A 27,855-nucleotide genomic window follows, 5' to 3' on the forward strand; every position below is an offset into this window, starting at 1 on the left:
TAGAACCCGGTGTGCTGGCGCCGCAAGGCGGAGGATTAGCCTATTGAGCCATGGCGCTGGCTATGTGATCACTTTAACACTTAATTTTTAATAATTTGGTGCCAGTGGTGAAGCGAGTCTTTGTCCTGATCCCTCTAATGATTCTTACATATCCAGTCTGAGTTTGTCCTACCTGTCACTTGGCCACTTCCTGATTGTATTTAACTTCTCTAAGGGTTGTTTTTAGAATTTTCGAGGGGTTGATCTGAGAGGATCAGACTTCACAGTTTCAGACAAGTGGTTAAGTTGCCAGGCTTCACCTTATAAGGTTAGAAAATGCCACTTGCAGAAAGTAGTATGGGGCCGGCGCTGTGGCATAGTGGGTAAGGCTGCTGCCCACAGTGCCGGCATCCCATATGGACCAGCTGCTCCACTTCCCATCCAGCTTTCTGCTGTGGCCTGGGAAAGGAGTGGATGATGGCACAAGTCTAAGGGCCCTTGCACCCACGTGGGAGACCCGGAAGAAGCTCCTGGCTTCGCATCAGCACAGCTTTGGCTGTTATGGCCAACTGGGGAGTGAACTAGCAGATGGAAGGCCCCCTCCTCTTCCCCCTCCCCCTCTCTGAGAAGCATTGGTTTTTCTAGAAGTCTGAAACCACCATTCCATCGCGAATTGCAAGGCAGGCTAACAATGCTTTTCCTTGTCTTGCAGCTACATAAGGTTGATTTTCTGCTCTATATTGAAAAACACAAAAAGCACACCTTTCACGAAGTGTTGGAGGAGACTTCCGGTGTGTGGCTGGTTGTACAGGAAGCTCTGTTGTCTGGTGCAGGGGCAGTTGTGTCTTCAGCAGGGACACCGAGACTCACCCAGTCCCCACAGCTGCTGAAGGTCACTGCCCTTACTAACTGGTTGCTCAGTGTTTCCAGTGGCTTCTCTGCCAGTGTAGTAACATGAGGCATGTTTAATTTAAATTATGTCACAGTGAAGATTGTGTTTTACTGTGGTGAAGACATTAAACTTGGATGTACATGCATTTGGGTCTTGCATCACCAAGTATAAGGTGGGTTCAGCCATCTCTTAAACTTGCAGTAATCTCAGCGTTGCTCCTTCAATGCTAAAAGACTGTCATTAAATTTCTATGAGGAAAAAAAGGGGAGGGGGCGAGGCCTGGCACTGTGGTGTAGTAGGCTAAGCCTCTGCCTTCAGTGCTGGCATCCCAAATGGGCACTGGTTTGTGTCCCAGCTGCTCCTCTTCCCATCCAGCTCCCTGATAATGCACCCGGGAAAGCAGTGGAAGATGGTCCCTGCACTAGTGTGGGAAATCCAGAAGAAGCTCCTGGCTCCTGGCTTCGGATCGGCACAGCTCCAGCCATTGCAGCCATTTGGGGAGTGAACCAGCAGATGGAAGATTTCTGTCTCTCCTCTTCTCCATCTATAATTCTACCTCTCACCACCGAACGTGGTGACCAGGGAAATGGACAGGACAGTCCAGAGAATAGGGGCTGTGTTTCTGTGTCTGTTGAGAGGCTAAGGTGGAGGGATTCTTACTCCCTTGTAGCTTTCTGCTTCCGATTGGCCCTGTAGGTAAAAATACGCGCCTTCGTCCTGCTTCCAGGTATGTGTGTGGGTCCTGCATGTCCATGTTCTCCTCTGCATACATGGTCAGTAATAAAGAACTGAGGAGTTTTTTTCCCCAAAATTTTAAAGGATTTGTCAAGCACATAAATAAAAATGACTGACAAGTACGAAAGTGATGCTAACTCTAAGGCAAATTGCTTTATTGTTGATATAGGTGAGCTTTAGCTTCTCTGTTTTTGTCCATTGTTAGACTCATCAATAACAATTTTCAAAGAACCAGCTTTTTTTTTTTTCATACATTTGCTGTTTTCAAGTTCATTGCTTTCTGTTTATTTTTTTTCCTTCATTCTGCTAGAGGTGTGTTTATTTTGCTCATCCTTTTCTAGTTTTATGAGGTAGAAGATTTGATTATTGATTTAGTATCTTTTTCCCCCTAGTATGAGTACTTGTTGCAAAAAATTTCCTTCAAAGCACTGCTTTATGCCCACACATTTTTAAAAAAGGTTTTTACTTATTTTATTTGAAAGTCAGTTACAGAAAGGGAAAGACAGAGAGAGGGAGAGATTGTCCATCCACTGGTTCACTCCCCAAACGGCCACAATGGCCAGGGCTGGACCAGACTGAAGCCAGGAGTTTCATCCAAGTCTCCCATGTGGTTGCAGGGATCCAAGCACTTGAGCCATCTTCTACTGCTTTCCCAGGTACATTAACAGGGAACTGGATTGGAAGTGGAGCAACTGGGACTCAAACCAGTGCCCATAGGGATGCCGGTACTGCAGGCAACAGCTTAACCTGCTATGCCACAGTGCCGGCCCCCTATGCCCACACATCTTAACATGCTGTAATTTCATTTTTCTTCCATTTAAAAACTACATATCTGATCGAGGTGGTTTAAATTTCTAACATTTCATATTTTCTTGTTATCTTCCTCTTACTGATTTGTAAATTCCACTACAGTCAGAAATATACATGTATGGTTTTAATTACACATTTGCATGTGTAAACCAGGATATTTCCATATGCACTTAGAAGAATATGTACTGGAAAGCCAAGACACTCTGGCAGAAACTGTCCTACATAAAGGACCCCTGTGGATGAGACCTCAGTAAAATCAAGGGGCCACCAAGAAGGATGTACTTTTCTCTGAAGGGAGAACTTCCACTTTGCTGGTGGCCTTGTCGAGTCAGTGGATCAAAAAGGCTTCCATAGCCAAGGCAGCTCATGTCAAGAACCTTTTGTGATCACTGATGTCACACATAAGAGTGTTACTTATATGGGGGCCAGTGCTGTGGCATAGTGGGTAAAGCCACTGCTTGCAGTGCTGGCATCCCATGTGGGCACCGGTTCGAGTCCCAGCTGCTCCACTTCAAACCCAGTTCTCTGCTAAAGCCTGGGAAAGCAGTAGAAGATGGCCCAAGTCCTTGGGCCCCTGTATCCACATGGGAGACTCAGAAGAAGCTCCTGGCTCCTGGCTTCGGATCAGCACAGCTCCTGCCATTGTGGCCAATTGGGGAGTGAACCAGCGGATGGAAAACCTCTCTCTGCCTCTCCATCTCTCTGTGTAATTTTTTTTTTATTTGACAGGTAGAGTTAGAGAGAAAGGTCTTCCTTATGTTGGTTCACCCCACTAAATGGTCACTACGGCCAGTGCGCTGCGCTGATCTGAAGCCAGGAGCCAGGTGCCTCCTGGTTTCCCACATGGGGCCATGGGCCCAAGCACTTGGGCCATCCTCCACTGCCTTCCTGAGCCACAGAAGAGAGCTGGACTGGAAGAGGAGCAACCGGGACTAGAACCCAGGGTGCCGGCGCCACAGGTGGAGGATTAGCCTATTGAGCTGTGGCGCCGGCAACTTTTTTTTCTTAAAGATTTATTTGAAAGAATTACACAGAAGGGCCAGCACCATGGCTCACTTGGCTAATCCTCCACCTGCAGCGCCGGCACCCCATATGGGCATCAGGTTCTAGTCCCGGTTGCTCCTCTTCCAGTCCAGCTCTCTTCTGTGGCTCAGGAAGGCAGTGGAGGATGGCCCAAGTGCTTGGGCCCGGCACCCGCATGGGAGACCAGAAGCACCTGGCTCCTGGCTACGGATCAGCGCGGTGCACTGGCCGCAGTGGCCATTGGAGGGTGAACCAACGGTAAAGGAAGACCTTTCTCTCTGTCTCTCTCACTGTCCACTCTGCCTGTCCAAAAAAAAAAAAAAAAAGTGTTATTTGTTAAACAAGAGTCACTGTGCACTAACTTCAAGGGCAAGACCTCTGTCCCAAAAGAGTTGTATCGTAAGATTTAAATAGTAAAACTTGCTCTCAAGAATCACTTCCTTTTAGTGTATTAAATGGAGGATATTATTATGTCCCATAAGTTATAGTTGTGTCTAAGGGCTCACAAAAGATGCATCATCCTTGTGGTCTTCCTTAAAGACACGTAAGTTTCTAAAAGGAAAGAAGAGGAGAGGAAAGAAAGGAAAAAAGGGAGGTAGCAAAAGCACCTTCAAGAAGCAATAACATAGAACAGCCCTTGTCTACACTGTTGAACAGTTTTTTATTCCGTTCTTTTTTCTTTCTTGGACTAAACAGGATGGAGGAGGATCTGTGGGAAGAATTACTATGTTCCTAATGTTGTATTTATGATATATACAAATTTTTAAAAAGATTAAAGAATATGTACATGTATTCTGTTGTTTTGTGGAGTGTTATTTTTTTTTATTAAAGATTTAGCTCATTTACTTGAAAGACAGAGTTACAGAGAGAGCCAGAGACAGTTCACTCCCCAGTTGACTGCAATGGCCAGAGCTGAGCCGATCCAAAGCCAGGAGCCAGGAGCTGCTTCCAGGTCTCCCATATGGGTGCAGGAGCCCAAGAACTTGGGCCATCTTCCACTGCTTTCCCAGGCCACAGTAGAGAGCTGGATCGGAAGAGGAGCAGCCAGGACTAGAACTGGTGCCCCATACGGGATGCCAGCACTTCAGGCCAGGGCTTTAACCCGCTGCGCCACAGCGCCGGCCTGGAGTGTTCTCTAAATGTCAGATCCATTGGATTATTGCTATTCAGCTCTTCCATATATTGACTGATCTTCTGCTTCCTAGCTCTCTTACTGACAGGAGTGCTGATGTCTCCGCTGCAAAGCTGAATCTGTTTCTTTCAGCTGTCAGATATCTCACACATGTTCTGCCCCAGTACAGCCTTTGTCATTTTAACCTTTCCCCAGAAATTCAGCTTGGCGTGCCCACACAGCCACTGTGCTTCCTGTCATAATGCCACCTTCCCTGAGCATGCAGAGCCCTTGTTGTACTTTGTCACCTTGCAGAGATGACGGTGGCCACGCTTACACAAAGTCCCGTAGATTTTAGGAAGGTTCACCATATTCAGGGTAGCACTGTCAGCACAGATGAATATATTTTGAAGCTATGCTGTTAGAAGCACACACAGCTGAGAATATCCACAGAGTCTAAATGGGGAGTTGACTCATTAATAGGAGTACTTCAGAAAGCTCATGGAGGGGCCGGTGCTAAGGTATAGCAGGTAAAGCCATGGCCTACAAGGCCAGCATCGCATGAGTGCCGGTTCCAGTCCCAGCTGCTCCATTTCTGATCCAGCTCTCTGCGATGGCCTGGGAAAGCAGTGGAAGATGGCCCAAGTCCTTGGGCCCCTGCACCCGCATGGGAGACCCAGAGGAAGCTCCTGGCTCCTGGCTTCAGGTCAGCCCAGTTCCAGCCATTGGAACCATTTGGGGAGTGAACCAGTGGATGAAAGACCTCACTCTCTGCCTCTCTAACTGTGCCTTTTAAATAAATAAATCTTTAAAAAAGTCTATGATTGTTAATTTGAACTTTTTAATATGTATTTTAGTATCTTTAATGGTCTCTATCAGGCCACTGATGGGCTGAGTTCAGCCCAGAAGTTGCAACATGCCTTCTGTGGGTGCCAGCGCCAAAGTCAAGTTTAGTTTTCAAAGACTCTGCAGAGCTGTTTGGATCCATCCTAGATGTGTGCAACATCTCGCAGCCAATATGAACCTGAGGCAAGGCTGCCTATCTCTGGTATGCTCATTAAAATCAGCCCCATGCAGGAACCCTGTGAACAAAGTCAAATGCAGAAGTTCATCCGTAACTTCATGGAGTCACTTTCCTAAGGACTTCCCCTCTACGCTATTATCCAGTACTCTGCAGTTCCCTAGGGCCCCACCCCTCCTTGTTTTGATCTTCCAACCTGAACCTGTTCACTTCTATATTTGAGCGATGGTCTTTAGATGGGAGGGGAAAAAAAGGTGCATTAACTCAGGCCCACCCTCTTGGTGCCAGACCTCTATCAAATGGAGATACGTGGAGTTCTCCTCCCTCAAACTTAAGATCTTTGCAGGCTCTCACTGGCAACCAGATTTCCGAAAAGCTTCTGCATGAAGAAATGGAGAAAAAGGAGAGGGGAGGAGGCACTTCCCCCCGCCCCCATGAGCTTTCGCAGTCCCTTTCCAGCTTCTTGGGCCAGGTCTGTGGCTGCTATACCAGTGTGCACTTCTGTGGCTTGCCCTGAGGACAAACTCAGCACCCCATCAATGGGCCTCATGGTTGTGGTGTTTCCACTGTGTGCTATTTACTTTTCGGTCCTCACACCACTGTGTAATGCATTCTGTCCAGGACATGTGTTTATTTCGTCTTGCCTGGAACTAGAAAAAATTACAGCATGTGTATAGCACTATCTCACATATATGCAAAGATAAAAGAAGTAAACCTTTATCTCCACAGGTATGTCCTTAGGAAAAGTGGTTAGGAAAGTCCTTAGGAAAACTGGTTTCTCCCGAGAAGGGAATTTTGCTGAGATAATGTTGAAGAGAACTGTTACTTTTTACTCTATACTTATTGAATTATTTTAAGCACACATTGTTACTTCTAGAACCTTCAAAACAGAAAGAAAGTGTGAGGGAAAAGTGTGGGGAAAAATACATTTCAACTGAGAATATATACACAGTACTCACCTCTTCCTGGACATGATAAGCATTTAATGAAAATCCACTTAGGAGTCAGTGTTATCACATTCTCTTCAGTCCATTTATATACTTATCAGAATCATTTCTCACAAAATAGAAGTCCGAGCCTTTAATATTAAGTTTATTCACATTTTTCCAAGTAAGTGCAATATTAAATATAAGCTAAAAACAATACAGAGTTCTTAGAAAACACAACCCCAAGTTCCTATTGCCTGAGCTTTGTGATTGGATGGTGCCCAGCCTTTATTCTTCCAGAATTTTAAAGTGAATGTAGTGCTCAAAACAGACATAAAATAACCTGGGGACACTTTGCCTAAATAACTTTGTTATTATAAAAGAAATGCAAAAGGAGGATTCTAATGCCTTTGTTCAAATGTCCAGAGTTTCAAAATGGAAATAAGTAATACTAGGGTAAGCAATTGTTTTCCCATCTTACACTAGCAAGCTTGGCAGGAGTAGTGTGGGACAAGGGCCAGGTACACTAAGCGTGTAGTCAGACTGAACAGCTCCATATTTGACACTTCAAATTCAAACATTTGCAAATGGCCAGTCATATTTTTAGGATCACTTTGTTTTAAAGTATTACTTAACTGATCAAAGACTATAGAATAAGGACCATATATGGGTCAGGCACTAGCAGTTTGATACCAAACCAACTATAGAATCAGGCTATATAAATATTAGCACCATTTATCTAGTCCAGTTAAGCGTATAACTATCCATAAGCTATGTTTTTTACTAAAGCAGTCAATAAGAAAACTTGTTTTTACTTTAGATATGATATATTCTCTCTCTCTCTCTAAAACTTTACAACATTTTAAATATCAAGTACTCTAACATTTCATTTACAAAGTATATGCCCAGGGCAGCATTATCATTTTGAAGGGGTTAGGGTAAACCACAAAGACTTGTTAAGAGTTGCAGTTATAGAGTTATGTTTTGGAAGTTAAGACTTGAAGTAACTCAACATCAGCTTTCCTTGCTGTCTTTCTTACAGTTTTGTTAGCTGAGTTCAAGTGACCTAAGCATACAAACCTTTCAAATTACTTAGCAACTGATCCTTGATGAAATTTAATGACAAAGATATTACATGTGGAATGACATACATATGTGCCTACTACATTATGAGGAAGTTATACATTCACTAAACTTTAAAAATGTCCTTAGGAAAAGTTTGCAATGGTTTCTCCCAAGAAGGGAATTTTGCTGAGATAATGTTGAAGGGAACTGTTACTTTTATGGGGGGAGACTTATAGACATAACCAGAAGTGCCAAGGAGTCTGACACCCCCTAAATAAGAACAGATCAAAGAATAGAATCTTTCTCACTTCTCATTCACTTTGGTCCAGCAGGGAGCCAGGCATTATTTCAATATTCTATTTGTGCATTTATTGTAAAATAAAAGTACCTGCAAAAGGCATGTTTATGGCTTGGGGTTAAATTAAGAGCTTAAAACCAAAATTTACAGAATTTTATGTAGTATTTATTTTAAATATCTCGGGATTCTCAGTTTCAGGTTTTTTCAAAATGAAAGGTAATTTTAAGCTATCTCACTATCCTCCAAGTTGTCCCAAGAATTAGAAACACATTAGTGTTTAGAATGAGAAGAAAAGAGTAGGACCATCAAACTGTTAAAAACCTAAAAATTTTCAAAACACAATTGTCACTAAAGAAAAGAAACCCTAAGCGACGAAGGACTTGGACATCAGGTAGGAATTCACACTGAATTCACACTGATTCATGCCTCTCATGTGCACCAAAGAGGCTTTCACATCTTGTCCATTCATCATCTCCTCGAGGGAAAGGGTGAAAGACTGGCCAACACTGCCTTCTAGGTTTTATCTCTGGAGTTTTCAAGAGCAAGCACATGAAATAAAGTCTGCTTCCTAAACACGAGAAAGTCTGGCTTATTCCAAGTCTGGGGAATGTGGGTTTCTAAGGCAGTCCCTCAGTGTGGGCCCAAAGCCATCTTTCCTAGAGATTGTCGAACGCAACACACACCCTTGAGCTGAACGGCTTGAACTGAACATGCAAGAAATGGTTTTAAAGCAACAGTCTACACAATCAGCTACACCATCACAATCGCCACAGAAATGTGATCTTTAGGTACCTGCAATGTGTAAAACCGTAACAGAGAACACCAAATCCACCAGAATTATCGGCAAAGTCGTTTTGGACAACGTGTAGAATTTCCCTCTTTTTAAATATACATCTCAATGATTAAGGAGCGCTCTCTGAGTAAAATAATTTGCCTCAAAACTATGCACATAAAATTCTTTTTTTTTAAAAAATACACTTCTTCAGCATAAGTTTTCAGAGCTTAATACAGTTATGACACTGTGTGACAACTTCATGTGAAATAAAACCAATTTTTGTTCTAAAAATTGAATATCGTACTTCAAAGACCTAGAGTAAAAAAATCAAGGAAGTGCTCAGCATCGTCTCACTCACCCATCTCCAGGTGCTAGGTTGGCACAGGTAAAGTACCTTTTCTCTCACAAAGAATTTAGCACTTATCTTTCTAGAAGATTCTTGCCTCTGCAGGATGAAGAAGAATTTACCCACTTGATGGAAATCAGTGTTTTAAAAAAAAACACTCTTCTACCCACCAAAAGCAAACACAGTTGAGGGAAGTAGCATAATTTAAATACATTTGTACTTATACACACATCACCATTCTCTCACATCAAGGTGAACAGGAGATATACTGAGCAGGAACCAAACAGTAAGATATTTCAACCTAAAGTCTGAATTTTATACATCAGCAAGACTTTGCTGTTAAGTTCTGTAGAGGAAAAGGGGAGGGGGGGGGCTGCATACCTACTGTGTATCAATATCGGTCCTTCATCCCCAGTGGGCTAAACAATCTTGATTCACTGAATGAAATTCCATATTATAAGTTCTAAGTATCATTGCCAGCTATTATAGGAGAGGCAAAAGTCCACATGGATACACACCAAAATGTTAGTCTGTCACAAGTGACTGATTCTACATTATATATTCTTTTAAAAAAAAAAAAATCTCACAATAAAAAAGGTGACACTCTTTGACTTATTAGTATTCTCAACACATGTTGCACTGGCACTGCATTCATTGGAATGTATTTGAACTATTAAACTATTAAATAAGAAGTGCCTAGATGACAATTTAAAGGGAAAAGGTGACCCTCACCCAGCCCGGTAGCTCTTTAAATACCACAATGTACATGGAGCTGGTGCTGAACTGAAAGACAAAGAAGTGATGGCTAGTTTTCCTGGAACTGCCAAGTTCCAGTTTCACCATACATGGAATCAACAGAGGGGCTGCATGGCATGTCCGACTTGATACTCTTCCACAGAGAAAACTGCACAAGAGGAAAACGAATCTGAATGCCGCGGGATGGAACGCTCTTAATGGCTATGGGGTCTGAAAAGCTATTCAGGATGAGAATGAAAATGGGCTCCACTTAAACGCAGGGGAAGAATACTGAGTGGTGAGCATCTATAGCCATTTAAAGGCATTTGGTGTCACTCTTAAAAGATTAGAATGCCTTAAAACCCTTGAAGAGATATCAAAGAATTAGGGAATTATCTTCATAAATAACCAAATATCTATGGCTTCAACTGTCTGCCCTACTGCTGAGGTAGGTGACCGAAATTCATCAAAAGAAACAATCGTTTCCCCAAGAAAGACCTTGCATAATCAGGTGGTTTCTTAAACCTGTGTCCGGTTTCAATTGGTGGTTTTTCTTCCCTTTCATTTGGATTTCTCGGGGGAAGCTGTCCAGGCCACGGTCCTTTAGGCTCTTGCTGAATAGCATCGCATGTACTCTGTCATCCACGGGTTCTCTGAGGAGGAAGCCTTCCCCTTTCTGGTCTTCTCCACCTCCACAGAGTGAGCACGCTGCCTCTGAGCTACCAGTCTCCTTTTTTCCACCTGTCTTCTGTTCTTGGCGCGTAATGCTGACTCATGGATCTAAGAGAAGTTCAAAGGCAAGAGTCTAAGCTTCTGTACTAAGTATCAAGAATACTTGCAATCAAAGTCAAGACCCTCAGCCCACACACCAACCCCATCACCTGGAACAGAGGGCCAAGCCGTGTCATTCTGTTCGCAGCTTGTCTAATTGTTAAAGGCTGCCACAGATGCCCATTCCCACCTGTTACTGTGACTTCCCCATCATCAGTGACAATGAAACGAAGCAACAGATAGAAACGGTGAGCAACTACTTTGCACGCACTTCTAGAAGGGATGCTGGAAAAATGTGGAAGTGCTTGGCATTAAACATGGGTAAGTAAATGTTTAAGGGGCAGTGTACTTAAAAAAAAAAAAAAAGACGTGGGATTTTCCCACCCTTTATTCTTGAAGGATAAATCCTGTTCAAATTAATCCCAAGCGCCTGTCAGAGGTCTTTTTTGAGCAACAGATTTGTTGTCTCAAATATCACTCCAGATAACACCATCTGCCAGGGTTCAGAAGTCTGTTCAGCTTAACTCTGATTGTGGTATTGAAACAGAATTTAAAAAAAAAAAAAAAAAAAAACCTTCCCGTTTATGCTTCTTTTCATGCATCCTTTGCTTTAGGCTGTAGCAACAGTATTTTTTTTTTTTTTTTTTGACAGGCAGAGTTAGACAGAGAGAAAGGTCTTCCTTTTCTGTTGGTTCACCCCCCAAATGGCCACTACGGCCAGTGCTGCGCTGATCTGAAGCCAGGAGCCAGGTGCTTCCTCCTGGACTCCCATGTGGGTGCAGGGCCCAAGGACCTGGGCCATCCTCCACTGCCTTCCCAGGCCACAGCGGAGAGATGGACTGGAAGAGGAGCAACTGGGACAGAATCCAGCGCCCCTACTGGGACTAGAACCCAGAGTACCGGCATCGCAGGCTGAGGATTAGCCTAGTGAGCCACGCCTGTACCAGTCTGTAGCAACAGTATTAATGCTAACACGGATCACTGTTTTGTGACTACATACATGAGGACCTTCTCATCTGAAACACTTTCAGGACCCGACCCTGGGTGAAAAATCAGGGCTAAGGCAGAGGAGAATTAAAGTTCCTGGGACTAAAATGCATCAAATTACAGACAAATGGGAATCACAGCAATTTGAAATTCAATTGGGAGAGCAAAAGAGTGGCCCATGTGGGGCAATCAACAAACCAGTAACAAAGGAGACAAGAAAATGCTAGGTTATCAAAGCTTCAGGAAGCTGAAAACTCTCAAGGGGCCAGCGGCAAATTCGGACGGGCAGCTGCCCAGGCCCAGCTGTTGCCTCTCCTCTGCACCTCCTGGCTCCCCAGGGACCTGCGAACCATCCTTTGCACCTGACTCAGTGTCAGTAAACCTTTTATGAGTACCAGCTAACTCCCAGCCAAAACCGCCAGTTCGCCAAACACCCACTGCCATCCAGAATCCTGCTGGTTCATCAGAGTCTGTCTGGGGCTTCCCTGGCACCATGGAGCATCAACCTCTAAAAGCTGTGTCTGGGCCCCTAGCATCCCAGTGGCTGCAGGACGAGCCCCCACTGACAGGCACACAGCCCAGCTCTCAGACAGCAGAGACGCGGGGGCTCACCTCGTGCACAGGAGCAGATGCGCAGACGTTGTGAGTCTTCTGGCTCCCCGTATCCATCTGTTTTTCTCCCCAGCCATAAAGGGCAAACGGATGCCTGTTCTCTTTTATCTTACTTGATGACCTTTGCGGACTTTTGGCCACTTTCCTATTTCCTCTGGCAAATAAGGCACTTGGCGGTTGTCGAGGTTCGACACTGACGGCTAACTTGTCAGTCTCTTTTGTTTTGGTTGGCTGTTCAGGTTTTCCTTCTACATCTTTCGCTGGCAGGGCTTTTGAAAAGAGAAAACGATGTAAATACAAGAAAAGCAGGTGTGCACACAATCACTTCAAATACTTCGGTTGAAAAAAATCTTAATGCTTCGTCAGGTCAGTAACATCTGCACACATGGCTGAACCAGAGTTTCACTTAAAGCAGAAATACAGAAACAAGTTAGCGTAGCAACTTTCCAGCCATTTATCCCATTTTAAAGTCAACAGTAAATACACCAAGATTGAAACGCGCCTATTCCAAGACAGCTGAGATGTATAATTCAGTGAAATGCTAAAAGCCAGAAAGCACCATGCCCTAATGGCTTTCTCCGAAACCCCAAGACAAATCCGATTATCTGTATGCTCTGCTTCAGGGAAGGATTCAGCTGGAATCCCTTGGTGACCGAAAACACTCCTTATAACCCTCATGTGCTCCTGGGAAGAGCTGGGTGGCCGCCCCAATTTGAAACCTCCAGAGAGGTTTCCATGGTTACATCCCTGGGTGCACAGCTACGCACCTCCCCGCTGGAGATGAGAGCTCTTTGGCATGGCCACAGAAATGACTTGGTGAATCAGGTCCACAGTCCACACGCCCCGAAATTCTGCCAGCAGAGCTAGGAAGCTGCTTTATAAAGAGTGTGACTGCCCAACGTGAGCATCACGAATATTAAGGATACACTGATACACTCGGCAAAAATATCTATTGATTACCTTTAGGACTTTGCCATTCATTATTTTTTAATCAATTTTTTTTACATAACACTGTATGCTTTTGCACAAACTCTTTGTGGACCTGTCCTCATGCACCTGCATCCGGGGGTTTAGGCCTTAAGCTTACTCCTCCCTCCCTCTGCATGTTGCAAAATTAGCCTCTCTGATGATTTGTAGACGGCAATGCAAAGCCTCAGACTCTTGCCCCTAACTACTTTAAAAAAATTTTTTTTAATTTATTTTAATAAGACAGAGAAACAGAAATAAAGAAAGATCATCCGTCGGCTGGTTCACTTCCCAGGTGTTCCCAACAGCCAGGGGGGCAGGACCCAGGGCCAAAGCTAGGAGCTGAGAACTCAATCCAGATCCCCCACACGGGTGGCAGGGACACAAACACCCATGCCATCACCTTCTGCCCCCATGAATGTACATTATCAAGAGTGCTGGAAACGGAAGCAGAGCCAGCACACAGGCCCATGTACTCAGACACAGGATGTGGGTGCCCCAAACAGCACCTTAACTGCTACACCAAATGCCCGCCCCTCGCATCCTCTACTTTTGCTTGTGACCCCTCTCTTGCCTAGTTCCACATTCCCTTGAACGTCAGGTGAACCCCACGTGGGGCAGTCCAGACAGAAAGGTGTATGTTTCTAAGGAGTCTGCCAGGTCAGGCATTTGTGCCTTCATCAAGGACCTTGACTCTACCAAACTGTTTCATTTATTACTAAACATTTTTAAGACCCAGGTAGCCCAGTCACTTGGGGGATGAAATAGGACAAGAGGAAGAGCGTGAGAGCCTAAATCCATTCAGTGCTCCAGTGTTTCTCTCAATGTTGTGTCCACACCCTCTCCATCCTTCTCTCTCTCTCTCTTTTTTTTTTTTAAGATTTATTTTATTTATTTGAAAGACAGAGTTACAGAAATAGGTAGAGACAGAGAAGTCTTCCATCCACTGGTTTACTCCCCAGATGACCACAACAGCCAGAGCTGTGCCGATCCAAAGCCAGGAGCCAGGAGTTTCTTCCGGGTGGGTGCAGGGGCCCAAGCAGTTGGGCCATCCTCTATTGCTTTCCCAGGCCATAGCAGAGAGCTGGATCAGAAGTGGAGCAGCCAGGACTCGAACCAGCACTCATATGGGATGCTGGCACTTCAGGACAGATCTTTTCCTGCTGCGCCACAGTGCCGGGCCCTCCACCCTTCTCTTGCCTAGATCCAGGAGGAAAGGAAAAGAAAGGAAAGACCACCAGGATCAGGACGAAGGGCAGGCAACACCTGTGTAGCTTCAAAGGCTGAAAAAGAGAAGGCACCTTCACTGGCTCCTGCACGCAAGGCTCCAAACACGAGTACCAGGGGACTGTGAAAGAGAAGCAGGCATACACACAGAGTGAAAGCATCGAGGAAGAACCAGCTGGAACGACAGATCGGAGATACTGGTATCATCACTCACAGACAAGAAAATCCCTGTGCATATCCTCGGCACATACAGAAAAAGACACTCCTAAAAATCATCTGCAGCAGAGACAAAAGGCGAAATGACAGAAAACGACCAATGGCTGTAATTTTTAATGTTTGCAAAACCCTTCAAAGTAGTGCCTTGTACAAGATAATCATATATAAGTACGTGTTTTTAAAATCCTGTTGTAAACTATGAAGCTTAAAATAAAGGCATTTTCAGGCAAAAATAAAACCCACAGCATTCCCCACCAGTTCTGGTGACAGACTGCAATGAGTCTTTCTCAGCTACTTATATAGCATTCAAATAAAAAGAACTTCAGGGGCTGGCGCTGTGGTGTAGCAGGTAAAGCTGCAGCCTGCAGTGCTGGCATCCCATGTGGGTGCCAGTTTGGGTCCCAGCTGTTCCACTTCCAATCTAGCTCTCTGCTATAGCCTGGGAAACCAGTGGAGGATGGCCCTGGTCCTTGGATCCCTGCATCTGTGTGGGAGACCCAGAGGAAGCTCCTGGCTTCAGATCAACTCGGCTCTGGATCGGCGCAGCTCCGGCCATTGCGGCTATCTGGGGAATGAGCCATCGGTTAGAGGCCCTCTCTCTCTCTGCCACTCTGCCTTTCAAATAAAATAAATTTAAAAAAAAAAAAAAAAGAACTTCAGTCTCAATTTAGAATCGTGCTGTCCAACACATTAGACATGAAATACATGTAGCTATCACGTGTAATTTTAATTTAAAGTGAAAAGATTTGGTTCCTTAATTACAATAGGTCATCATCCAAGTACTTAATAAACACATCCACTGGAGACTGCCAGGCTGAAGAGTGGAAGGAGAGAACACGTCTACCAGCACAGGATGTTTTACTGAACAGCCCGATCCTCAACAACTGAACAGAATTAACAAATCTGACCCAGTGAGTGTCACAACACCATCAGCCACAACTGTGGAATATATGGTCCCATCAAACATGTATGGAACATTACAGGAATTCACACAGCCCAAGCCATAAAGCAAATCTTATTACATTTATAAGCCTAAAATTAGATACACTGTATTCTCTAACCAGAGAACCAACAAGCTACATACATCAAAACAGAACTTTTTTTTTTTTTAAGATTTAATTATTTATTTGAAATTCAGAGTTACATAAAGAGAGAGGCGGAGACAGAGAAAGAGGTCTTCCATCTGCTGGTTCACTCCCCAATTGGCCACAACAGCCAGAGCTGTGCCAATCCGAAGCCAGTAGCTTCTTCTGGGTTTCCCACGTGGGTACAAGGGTTCAAGGACTTGGTCCATCTTCTACTGTTTTCCCAAGCCATAGCAGAGAGCTGGATCAGAAGTGGAGCAGCCGGTACTAGAACCAGTGCCCATATGGGATACTGGCACTGCAGGCAGCAGCTTTACCTGCTATGCCACAGTGCCAGCCCCCAAAACAGAACTTTTAAAGACCTCTTCTAGGTTTTTTTTTTTTTTTCCCTTCATTTTATTTGAGAGCGAAATAAAGAAGAGAAACACTTTCCATCTATCGGCTCACTCCCCAAATGCCCACAACAGCCAGGGCTGGGCCGGGCTAAAACCAAGAGCCAGAACTCCATCCTGGTCCCCCACGTGGGTGACAGGAACCCAAGTACGTGAGCCATCTGTTGCCTCTGAGGGTACACATCAGCCGAGGCGAGGTGAGAAGCAAAGGAACTACAACTAGAACAAGGCACTCTGACGTGGGATATAGGCTTCCCCAGCAGTGTCTTAACCTCTGAACCAAACGCCTAGTGCTCTTGCAGTTTTGAAATTTAAAAACTCTTGTTTAAAAAAAAAAAAAAAACACCTTGGGTCAAAACCAAAACATATGGTTGCACAAAAATATGAAAGTACATACTGTCGCTGAGCTGTGTACTTTAAAATGGTAACTCTTGTGTTATATATATTTTACAATTTTTTTTTCATTTTAGATTATTAATTCATTTTGTTTGAAAGGCAGGAGACAGAGAAAGACTTTTCGATTGGGTTCACTCTCCAAATACCAGTAATGGTAGGGCTGGGGCAGGCTGAAGCCAGGAGCTCCATCCATGTCCCCGACATAGCAGGGAACCAAGTAGCTGAGCCACCAGTTGCTTCCTCCTGGACTGCACATTCACAGGAGGCTGGAATGGAGAGCAGAACCAGGCCTCAAATCCTGGCATTTTGATAGGTGACACAGGTATCCCAAGAGGCATCGCCATCACTACACCAAATGCAACCACTTAAAAAACATTTTTTTTTTTTTTTGAATCCTGGTGATGGAGGGTGTTCCTTTCACAATTATGATCTAATTGGGAATGTTTCTAAGGTTTCTTCACTAAGTATAATTTTGAAGGTTTTTCTTTTTTTTTTTTTTTAAGATTGATTTATTTATTTGAAAGGCAGAATGACAGAGACAGAGAGGTCGTCTATTGCTTCACTTCCCCAAATGGCTGCAACAGCTGTCGCTGGGCAAGGCCAACATCAGGAGCTAAGAACTCCATTCAGGTTCCTACGTGGGTGGCAGAGACTCCAATGTTTGAGCCACCATCCGCTTCCCAGGCACATTAGCAGGGAGCTGGATTGGAAGTGGAGTAGCCGGGACTCGAACTCTTGCTCCAATATGGGCTGTAAGCATCTGAAGCAGCAGCTCAACACTGCAGCACAATGCCTGCTCCTGCAAGTTTTATGTTACATATATTTTTTAAAGATTTATTTATTATTTATTTGAAAGTCAGAGTTACACAGAGAGAGAAGGAGAGGCGCAGAGAGAGAGAGAGAGAGGTCTTCCATTCGATAGTTTACTCCCCAATTGGCTGCAATGGCTGGAGCTGCGCCAATCCGAAGCCAGGAGCTTCTTCCAGGTCTCCCACATGGGTGCCAGGGCCCAAGGACTTGGACCATCTTCTACTGCTTTCCCAGACCACAGCAGAGAGCTGGATCAGAAGAGGAGCAGCCGGGACTCGAACCCGTGCCCATGTGGGATGCCGGCACTGCAGGTGGTGGCTTTACCCACTATAGCATAGCACTGGCCCCTGGTTATATGTTCTTTTTTTATTATTATTATTTGAATAAAAATGTTTCAGGGCCAGTGTTGTGGCTCAGCGAGCTAAGCTACCACCTGCAATGCTGGCATCCCATAAGTGCCAGTTCCAGACCCAGCTGCTCCACTTCTCATACAACTCCTGGACAATGCACCTGGGAAAGCAGCAGACAGGCCCAGCCCCAGCTGTTGCAGTCTTTTGGGAAGTGAACCAGCAGAAGGAAGATTCTCTCTCTTTTACCACTTCAAATAAAAAATTAAAATCATTAAAAATAAACAAATGAAGGAGCTGGCACTGTAGCCTAGAGGGTGAAGCCGTTACCTGCAGTGCCAGCATCCCTGTGTGCGCCGGTTCAAGTCCCACTGCTCCACTTCCAATCCAGCTCTCTGCTATAGCCGGGGAAAGCAGTGGAAGACGGTCCAAGTGCTTGGGCCCCTGCACCCATGTGGGGGACCAGGAAAAAGCTTCTGGATCCTGACTTTGGCCAGGATGGAAGATTAATCTCTCTGTCTCTCCCTCTCTCTCCCTGTAACTCTTACTTTTCAAATAAATTTTTTAAAAAATTTTAAATGGGAAGCATCCATCTCAAAAAGTTCGAAAACTAAGAACAAAATAAGCCCAAATGAAACTAAAGGAAATAAAAAAATCATGAATTATTGAAAACATACAATAAAGTGAATCCAAATAGCCAAGAATTTGGGGAAGTGGGAATAAACAAATTCACAAACCTCTGGCAAGTCTGATCAAGACAGAGAGAAAGATATACCATGTAAAAATAAGGGGCTGGCACTGTGGTACAGCAGATTAGCTACCTCCTATGAGACTGGCACTCCGTGTAAGTGCTGGCTCGAGTCCCGGCTGCTCCACTTCCCATCCGGCTCCCTGGGAATGCAGGGGAGGATGACCCAAATGCTTGGGCTCTTGTCACCCACGTGGGAGACCTGGATGGAGTTTCAGTCTCATGGCCGCAGCCACTGTGGCCATTTGGGTGAATGAACCAGCAGATGAAAGAACCTTCTCTATCTCTCCCTCTCTCTGTTCACTCTGCCTTTCAAAGAAACAAATCTTTTTTTAAAAAGTAAAAATAAGAATACAACAAATGGGGAGACTCAAGTTAAAGGTGCACTGAAAACACAGTCATGGTCCTCCCTCCCAAAACTCCACTAAGGCAAAGGGGAAAGACAAAGAAACAAAGCCACAAGGGAGCCGGGGCCGCGGCTCACTAGGCTAATCCTCCGCCTTGCGGCGCCGGCACACCGGGTTCTAGTCCCGGTTGGGGCACCGATCCTGTCCCGGTTGCCCCTCTTCCAGGCCAGCTCTCTGCTGTGGCCAGGGAGTGCAGTGGAGGATGGCCCAAGTCCTTGGGCCCTGCACCCCATGGGAGACCAGGAGAAGCACCTGGCTCCTGCCATTGGATCAGCACGGTGCGCCGGCCGCAGCGCACCTACCGCGGCGGCCATTGGAGGGGGAACCAACAGCAAAGGAAGACCTTTCTCTCTGTCTCTCTCTCACTGTCCACTCTGCCTGTCTAAAAATTAAAAAAAAATTAAAAAAAAAGCCACAAGGACAGGCAAGGCAGGCAATGCTGTCGGGTGCCCACGGGGAGAGGGCCCCCAATTGAAGCTGAAGGTTCAGACAGCATGGGACAGGGCGACCAGACCCTCAGAGCATGAAGTGAGGACTGTCTTTTCTGAGTGTCCAGCACCAACCAGCACGCTGGCCCGCTCACTCTTTTGATAATGTAATACAAATTACATTGCGAACAGGGTCTCAGTTACATTGAGAACCTGATCCTGGGCAGACCCTTCTAACTTCTGGGAGCCAGCGACGGAGCACTGGGCTAACAGCGGTGCCACGTGGCTCCCCAGGCAGTGCAGGATGGGCACCCCAGCATCTGCCTGGCTGTGTCTTAGCACACAGTCCTTGGAGGCCAGCAGAGCACACTGGGCCTTCATGCCAGCAACAGTGCAGCTACAGCCCTGCCCGCCCCACCCAGGATCCTCCCAGCAGAGGCCACGCATCCCCACTGCCTTGGAGCCTACTGATCTACAGAAACCAGAGCTCTAACAAAGGAGCAGTGCAGTTTTGAGCTCCTAATTTTCAGGGTAACCCTGGGATGCACAAGTTGATACTTCTTGCATATTCCTCCCACTAATCCACACTCCAGGTGGTCGCTCTTCTCCCATCCTGAAGGCACATGGATTACTGTCTGGAGAGGGAAGAGGCCCAGACACAGGACAGAGCTGGGGTGACAGCTCCACAGTGAGATTTTGTGAATGGACTCATAGTAAAGAAAGAGGCTCCTCTTCAATGCTTTTCCCCACCTCTAGCCCCCGGGATGCCGGTAGCCAGCCTTGGATCCTTGAGGTGAACACTGGAGGCACACTGTCTGGGAAAGTTCACACAAGAGAAACAGGCACAGATCCACATTTGGGGTCCCTTAGAGAAATAGCTAAGTCCTTATGGAATTACAGTCAACATGTGTGGCCCAGGCACACAGCTCCTGAAGGGCTCTTTAGGTCTCTCTGAATCGTGAGCAGACAGGGCAGGAGCAAACATGTGAGAACATGCTTGATAAGACAGAGATCTGGAACAGGTGTTGTGGCCTAGCGGGTAAAGCTGCTGCCTACATCCCATATGGGTGCCGGTTCAAGGCCTGGCTGCTCCATTTCCAATCCAGCTCTCTGCTATGGCCTGGGAAAGCAGTGGAAGAGGACCCAACTCCTTAGGCCCCTGCACCCACATGAGAGATCAGGAAGAAGCTCCTGGCTCCTGGCTTCTGATTGGCGCAGCTCCAGCCGTTGCAGTCATCTGGGGACGGGAACCGGTAGATGAAAGACCTCTCCCTCTGCCTCTCTGTAACTCTGCCTTTCAAATAAATAAATAAGTAAATCTTTTTTAAAGAAAAGAAAAGACCCAAGGGTCTGACATTGTGGCATAGTGGGTAAAGCCACCACCTACAACCCAGCATCCCACATGGACACTGGTTCATGTCCCAGCTGCTCCACTTCGAATCCAATTCCCTGCTAATGGCCTAAGAAAAGCAGGGGAAGATGTCCCAAGTGCTGGACCTCTGCCACCCACGTAGCAGACCTGAGAACCTCCTGCCCTGGCTGTTCCTCCTCGGCCATCTGGGGAGTGAACCAGCAGATGGAAGAGCTCTCTGTCTTTCCCTCTTTCTAACTCTGACTTATAAATAAATAATAAGTAAATAAGTAAGTAAATAAAAAAGGGAGGGAGGAAGAAAAGAAAAGAAGGAAGGAAGGAAGGAAGGAAGGAAGGAAGGAAGGAAGGAAGGAAGGAGGAAGAGAGGGAAGAAGGGAGGGGAGGGAATGAAAGAATAAAAAGAAAAGAAAAAACCTAAACACACACACAGATAAAGACACAGCACAGGACTGAAGACAGTGCTCAAAGGATATTTATGTTTGTTTTGCTGTTGATTTGATTTTTTGGTTGTGGGTTTTGTTTGTTAAAAGAAACCCAATGACAGATGCTAATTAAAAAAGAAAAGTGTGGGCATTATAGCAATTAAAACACTACTTTTGATTCTTGAATCTCCCATCAGAATGACTGGGTTTGAGAGTCAGCTCCACTCCCAGTTCTAGGTTTCTGTTAATGCACACCTTGGGAGGCAGACAGTGAGGGTTTAAATGGGTAGGTCCCTGCCACCTTTGTGAGAAACCTGGATGGAGTTCCCAGCTCATGGCTCCGGCCTGGCTCAGCTCCAGCTATTGCAGCATTTGAACCAACAGATAGAAGTGTGTGCTCTCTCTGCCTCCCTGTCTGCATGTATGTGTGTTTGTGTATGTCTGTGGGTGGGTGTATATGCCTTTCAAATAAATAAAAATGTTTTAAAATAAAAATTAAAGAATACTCAGAACCAAAATACAGTGATCTCTTGAAAACTTAAACTAGGGCGACAGAATTTAAAAATTCAATAGAGAGCTTAGAAGATAAAATCAAAGAGTTCTCCCAGACTATAGAACCAAAACTTCTTTTTAAAAGATTTATTTTATTTATTTGAAAGACAGAGTTACAGAAATAGGTAGAGACAGAGAGAGAGGTCTTCCATCTGCTGGTTCATTCCTTAAATGGCTACAATGGCCAGAGCTGTGCCGATCCAAAAGCCAGGAGCCAGGAGCTTCCTCCAGGAGCTTCCCCACGCAGGTGCAGGGGCCCAAGGACTTGGGCCATCCTCTACTGCTTTCCCAGGCCATAGCAGAGAGCTGGACCAGAAAAGGAGCAGCCAGGACTAGAACCGGCACCCATATGGGATGCCAGTGCTTCAGGCCAAGGCTTTAACCCGCTGTGCCACAGCGCTGGCCCCGAACCAAAACTTCTAATACTAAAATGTTTTAAATAAAAAATGCTAGAGTTTTGGTTCTGGAAGTATAGCATGCAACTAAGAATAATTATAGAAAGCAAAAGTACAGCAAATGGAGCAGAGGAAAATACTTTTAACCAGCATAAGGAAGTAACACAAAACTGCAAGGAGTTTCCTGATCGAAAAGGCATAGCCCAATGAATGAACAGAGACACACACATAGACACATTTTAGGACAACCAGGATAAAAAGAATCTAAAAGTTTTTTTTTAAAAAATCATATGGGGTCACATATACAAGTGAGACGTCAGAATGGCCTGTTACTTTTCAAGCGCAAAACCAGAAGCTAGAATTCAGCGTAATCACAAGATACCTTCCAAGTGTAAGGTTTCTAATCTCGAATTCTCCAACTTGCCAAAAATATCAATCCCAGCTTTGTATACATTTTCAGACGTGCAAGGTCAACAAGATCTCCACTTACCATGCAATATTTTGCAAGGCCAACAGAAGGTGTGCTCCATCAAAAGAAATAAGTAGGCCAAACAAACGGAAAACCTGAAATGTGTAGTCGATGGGATAAGTGGAATGAATTCTCAGGCGAGCAGTAAGGACCAGGCCCAGTTCAGCAGCTATGCCAGATCTGGGCATGAGAGTCTAGATCGGAACAGGAAGATCAAGGGCTCAAAAAAAAGTCTCCAAGGAAAAAATGATCAAATAAAAGAACATTTGATGCGTCTGAAATATGGCCAGTTTTACAGTTCAATCAGACCATCTCAGGCTGAACTGGTGACAGGATTATTTTTTTGGAAAGCAAGCAAGAAAATGAAGCAATGATTAACTTCATGAGAAACATAAAATATAATGGAGAAAATATCAGAATATGCCAAGGCTCATCTGCAAATATTCAAACACAGAATAGTGATTAAACAAAACTCATAGCCGGCTCCGCGGCTCAATAGGCTAATCCTCCGCCTGTGGCGCCGGCACACCGGGTTCTAGTCCCGGTCGGGGCACCGGGTTCTGTCCCAGTTGCTCCTCTTCCAGTCCAGCTCTCTGCTGTGGCCCGGGAGTGCAGTGGAGGATGGCCCAAGTCCTTGGGCCCTGCGCCCGCATAGGAGACCAGGAGAAGCACCTGGCTCCTGGCTTCGGATCAGCACGGTGCAATGGTCGCAGCGGCCACTGGGGAGTGAACCAAAGGAAAAAGGAAGACCTTTCTCTCTGTCTCTCTAACTCTGCCTGTCAAAAAAAAAAAAAAAAAAAGAGGCAGGATTGCTTTTTTTATTCTAAGCAAATTTCCAAAAATTTATTGAAAAAGAAGTGTGACTATGAAGTAAGGAACCGTGAAAAGTCTAGGCCACTCTTTACAGCTCGCTGGTTCCAGGAGTGAAGGAATCCCACAGTTAGCAAACACCCCAACCCTCAACCCCCAACTCACACACAAGCAGGAACTTGCCCACACGGTTTAGTACGGTACCTGTATCCCTTAAGTAAGATGGAGAAGCCAAGTACCCTTCGAAATTTGCAACAAGCATCTAACATGAAATACACTTACAAGAAAGAAGAAACAAACAAGGAGAAATGAAACAGATTATACCAAAGAAACACCTGAAAAAAAGAAACACACATTCTAATGAGATCTTCAAAAAGAGAAGATACCATCAGTGCGAACCAAGAACCAGGTATTTATTTCTAGAAAATGATTCAAGGGCTGTTGAATTTAAAAAAACAAACAAACAGAGGCTGGCACTGTGGCGCAGTGGGTTAACGTCCTGGCCTGAAGCACCGGCATCCCATAAGGGCGCCGGTTCGAGACCCTGCTGCTCTGCTTCCTGTCCAGCTCTCTGCTGTGGCCCAGGAAAGCAGTAGAAGATGGTCCTAGTCCTTGGGCCCCTGCACCCATGTGGGAGACCCAGAAGAAGCTCCTGGCTCCTGGCTTCGGATCGGCACAGCTCTGGCTGTTGTGGCCAATTGGGGAGTGAACCATTGGCTGGAAGACCTCTCTCTCTGCCTCTTCTCTCTCTGTGTAACTCTGACTTTCAAACAAATAAATAAATCTTTAAAAAAATAAATAAAAAACAAAACAAGATCCCCTAAGTGAAAAATGTTATTGAAGACTTAGAAAATGTTAAAAAAGACTTAGACTTAGATTGAGAACATCACCAAAAAAAAGGAACAAAAAGATGAAAATTGGGAGGAAGCTAGAAAATTAAAGGATAAATTTGTGGAGTCTAATAGCTAATTAAAAACTTCAGGAAAAAAACAGAAAGGAGAGAACCTGTCAGAATGAAACACATGAGTCTGATTGTAAGGACCTGCCCGGGGCCCAGCACAGCAGAGGTAAACAGATCTAGATCACCGGCCAAGAGCAGACCAAGATCAAGCCCAGCATGGCACCTACAAGGACCAAGAATCAACGACGCAGAAGTGTAAGAGCAAGCCTGCATCAGCAATGTGGGCAGCAGTGACTCCAGGTGTCTCAGACACAATGACTTCCAGCTCAGTACTCCCTGCCCAGCCACACTCCTGGAATTGCAAGGGCAGAATAAAGAAAGCTCTCTTCTGAAACGCGAGGCCTCAGAAACTTAACCTCTCAGACTTTCTCAGGGGGTGGGGGCAGGGTGGTAAACCCAGGAGGAGGGGGACCTGAGTGCCAGCCACACAGCAATGGTCAAAGTTGGGAGGTCCCTGGGGACTGTTCCAAGACACCAGCCAGGCAGGGCAGCAGTGGGCCAGAGGCTCAGGGTGACAAGAGCAACAGTGGGCAGCTCGGGTTGGTGAAGCAAGCAGACAGGGCTCAAGGAAAACAATGCAGGTCAGCTTTGAGGAACGTTTCCCACAGGCACAGCAGTGCAGATACAAACTGTCACTCGAACAAGGATGACTATATTGACATGGTGTGGGGATGGGCTGTTTAGATGGGACAGGAAAATAATTAGAAGAATTAAATGCCACAGAGGAATAGAGAACTCAAGATGGCACACCCAAGAACGGGCAACCTGACTCTCAGTCAAACCTTTGGCTCCTCCTTGGCATCTCATAGAGAAGCCCTAAGAAAGTCTGGCTGGGTTACAATGGGTAAAGTTAAAAACCTAAAAATTGGGTTGTGCTGTTGCATAGTGGGTAGAGCCGCCACTTGTGGTGCCAGCATCCCATTTGGGCACTGATTCAAATCCCAGCTGCTCTACTTCTGATCCAGCTCTCTGCTATGGCCTGGGAAAGCAGTGGAAGATGGCCCAGGTCCTTGGGCCCCTGCACCCACGTGGGAGACCCAGAGGAAGCTCCTGGCTCCTGGCTTCGGATCAGCATAGCTCCTGCCATTGCCGCCATCTGGGGAGTGAACCAGCAGATGGAAGACTTTCTTTCTTTCTCTCTCTCTCTCTCTCTCTCTGCTTCTCTTTAACTCTGCCTTTCAAATAAACAAACAAATAAATCTTTAAAAAAAAATGAAAAATAAAAAATCTGCAACAGTTATGTTACTTAGAAATAGAGAAATAAATACCACAGGAAAAATCGAGAAATTGGAAGCCATTGCTAAGAAGTAGGTCACCTTTACGTATGCGGGAGCTGCTGTCTTGTCTTTTTGTAATAAGCTTTGTGCACATACACACAGGGAGAGAATATACGTAGCATACAGAAACTCAAGAGAGTGGTTATCACTCTAGCATATGAAATCATCGACTTAAAAACAAGGACGTTTAATCTTGCCCAACACAGGAAGCAAGGACTTTGCTAACTAGGAGCCAGCAAATGATCTTGGCAATTGTCAGTACTGGAAGCAGAAAACATCGCTTCTTTTCCCAAATGCTAAAGTTAAAATTCTAGGAGAGAAAAAGAAGTGGAGGCAGGCATGTTGGCGCAGCTGGCTAAGCCGTGGGCTAAACACCAGCATCTCATATTGGAGTGCCTGGGATCAAGCCTCACCGCCTCTGCTTCCCATCCAGCATCCTGCTGGCACACTCGGGAGGCAACAGATGACACACCATCGTGTACTTGGGTCCCTGCCACCCAGGAGGGAGACCTGGATGGAGTTCCTGGCTCTGGCCTGGCCCAGGAATGAATTTTGGAAGGAAAGAGGGAGGCTAGCTAGCTGAATCCACTGGGAAGATTCCATGTCTCTGAACAACTGAAAATTATCATGAACTCAGAGCACACCCGAACAGGCAAACACAGGCCCCCTCCACACCACAACACCGCCTAAAAGTTGTCTGGATAGTGCACACATATATTCAGCAACTCCTTGCCATACAATGAAGGGGGAGAGAGCAGAAAGAGAAGAAGCCCAGCTTGATCGAGAATATCTCATAATTTAGCTAGCAAGCTCGGTGCCCACGGAATAATCTGGAAGGCAGAGTCCCTCCACCCCCTCAACCTTCTGTTACAATGACGGCTGACGCATCAGGAAATCAGTGAGAATTCACAAGAGCCCCAAGGACCGGGAGGCAGCTGTGCCACAGAGGAACGGAGATTAACTCAGCAGGGCCCGGCCTTCGTCTGTTTCTTAGCATCTCACAGAGAAGCCCCCTAAGAGAGTCAGGCTGGCTTACGGAGGGCAGGCAAGCCAAAAAGTCATTCATCACCTGTCCTGACCTTCCATTTCATCATCTATTAAACACACACACACACACACACGGTGGCCCTGCCTCCTAGGATGGCCCTGAAGGTTTACTGAGAAGGCACACAAGGCTAGGTGCTGAACGCATAAGCTGTCACTCAATCTTGTTATTCTTCCTCGCTAGCACCTGCGAGCCCGCGGTGGCGCCAGATCAGGGTTTCGGGGCAGCAGCAAACAGCCGCTCCGAACTGCACCCAGGCGCTCCCGGCTCCGCCCCGCTCCGGGCAGGAGACGTAACGGCGCCAAGGAGCCCTGGTCCAGCGTCTGCAAGGTGGGCGCGCCGCCGAGACCCCCAGCCAGAGCCGGTACAGAGCAGGGCGCCCAGGCCCGGCGGCGCGCGCGGGCGCCAAGTCCTCCAAAGGGACAGCGCGGCGAGCTCAGGGCGCTCCTGCGGCACACAACGGCCCCATTCAGAACGCTTAGCTGCGGACTCTCACCCAGCCGGGGCGCCTCTGACAAGCTGACTTATCGCGAACTGGCTCCGAGAAACGGATACAGGTCAGGGCGGCTCCGGAGTCGGAGCGGGCTCGGCCTAATTAGGGAAATAAGGGTGGGAGCGCAGAGGCGGGACACACACCTCCCCTGTTTTGTCAACGGAGGCGGATTCTCCATCTGCCCACCCACTCCCCCAAAAACCGCAGCTTGCCCGAGCGCAGCCACAGACACGGGCGGTCCAGACGCGCAAAGCGAACCAGCCCCTCGGCGGAGGCCCCCGCGCGCCCGCTCCGGGCTCCGTACCTGGCACGGTCGCGTCCTCCGCTTCCTGCGCCTCGGCGTCCCTGGCCTCGGTGTCCTGCTCCTCCGCGGGCTCCCGGGCGCGCCGCGCCGGCTCCTCCAGCGCAGCGGGCTCCGCGGGCGGCGGGGGCGAGGCTGGGGCGCACCGGGGCGCGGGAGCCGCTGGGCGCCCGGCGCCCGACGTTGCCGACGACGACGCCGAGTCGTCCGAGGAGCCGCCTGGGCCCCAGTCGTCCCAGAGCCAGGGCGCGTGCGCCTGCTCGAGCAGCCGGCGGCCCAGGCGGTAGTGCAGCAGCTCCCGGTAGCAGGGCCCGTACTCGTCCCAGCGCGGCTCCTGGTAGCGCTTCATGTACTCGCTCTTCACCCCGCTTCCCGGGGACATGGTGCCGCCGCCGGCCCCGGGCGTCCACCGCTCCGCGCTGCGCCGCCTCCGCCGCCGCCTACGGGCCGGGGACTCGACACAGAGGCCCGCCCCGCCCCTCGGCCGGCCCGGCCCGGCCCGCCGCGACGTTTAAACCCGGAGCCCCGCCCGGACGGGGCGGGCGGGGGCGGAGAGGCGGGGGCGGGGCGGAGCGCAGCGGGCGGGAGACGGGACGGGGCGGGGCGACCGGGGCAGCGGGGGGGGCAGGGGCGAGCCGGGCAGGGATGGG

The 27,855-nt window shown here is 46.9% G+C and overlaps 1 protein-coding gene across 1 annotated transcript; it reads right to left on the bottom strand.

Moving 5' to 3' along the window:
* Positions 1-9,952: 9,952 nt before the first annotated feature.
* Positions 9,953-27,625, bottom strand: CCSAP (centriole, cilia and spindle associated protein). The gene is made up of 3 exons (XM_062211046.1): positions 27,209-27,625; positions 12,087-12,355; positions 9,953-10,496 (listed from the first exon to the last, which is right to left on the bottom strand). The coding sequence occupies exons 1-3, from the start codon at positions 27,585-27,587 to the stop codon at positions 10,320-10,322; spliced, it is 825 nt and encodes a 274-aa protein (XP_062067030.1). The 5' UTR covers positions 27,588-27,625; the 3' UTR covers positions 9,953-10,319.
* Between the last annotated feature and the right edge of the window lie 230 nt (positions 27,626-27,855).

This window comes from Lepus europaeus, chromosome 14, assembly GCF_033115175.1.
Source record: "Lepus europaeus isolate LE1 chromosome 14, mLepTim1.pri, whole genome shotgun sequence".
Classification (NCBI taxonomy): domain Eukaryota; kingdom Metazoa; phylum Chordata; class Mammalia; order Lagomorpha; family Leporidae; genus Lepus; species Lepus europaeus.

Bases quoted from the DNA above. Each gene is read 5' to 3' on its own strand.
- CCSAP (XM_062211046.1), bottom strand. From the start codon at position 27,587: ATGTCCCCGGGAAGCGGGGTGAAGAGCGAGTACATGAAGCGCTACCAG. The intron at 12,356-27,208 runs GTACGGAGCCCG...TCTTTTCAAAAG, and splicing joins GGAGGACGCGACCGTGCCAG to CCCTGCCAGCGAAAGATGTA. The intron at 10,497-12,086 runs GTGAGCCCCCGC...AACTTCTCTTAG, and splicing joins CATCTGCTCCTGTGCACGAG to ATCCATGAGTCAGCATTACG.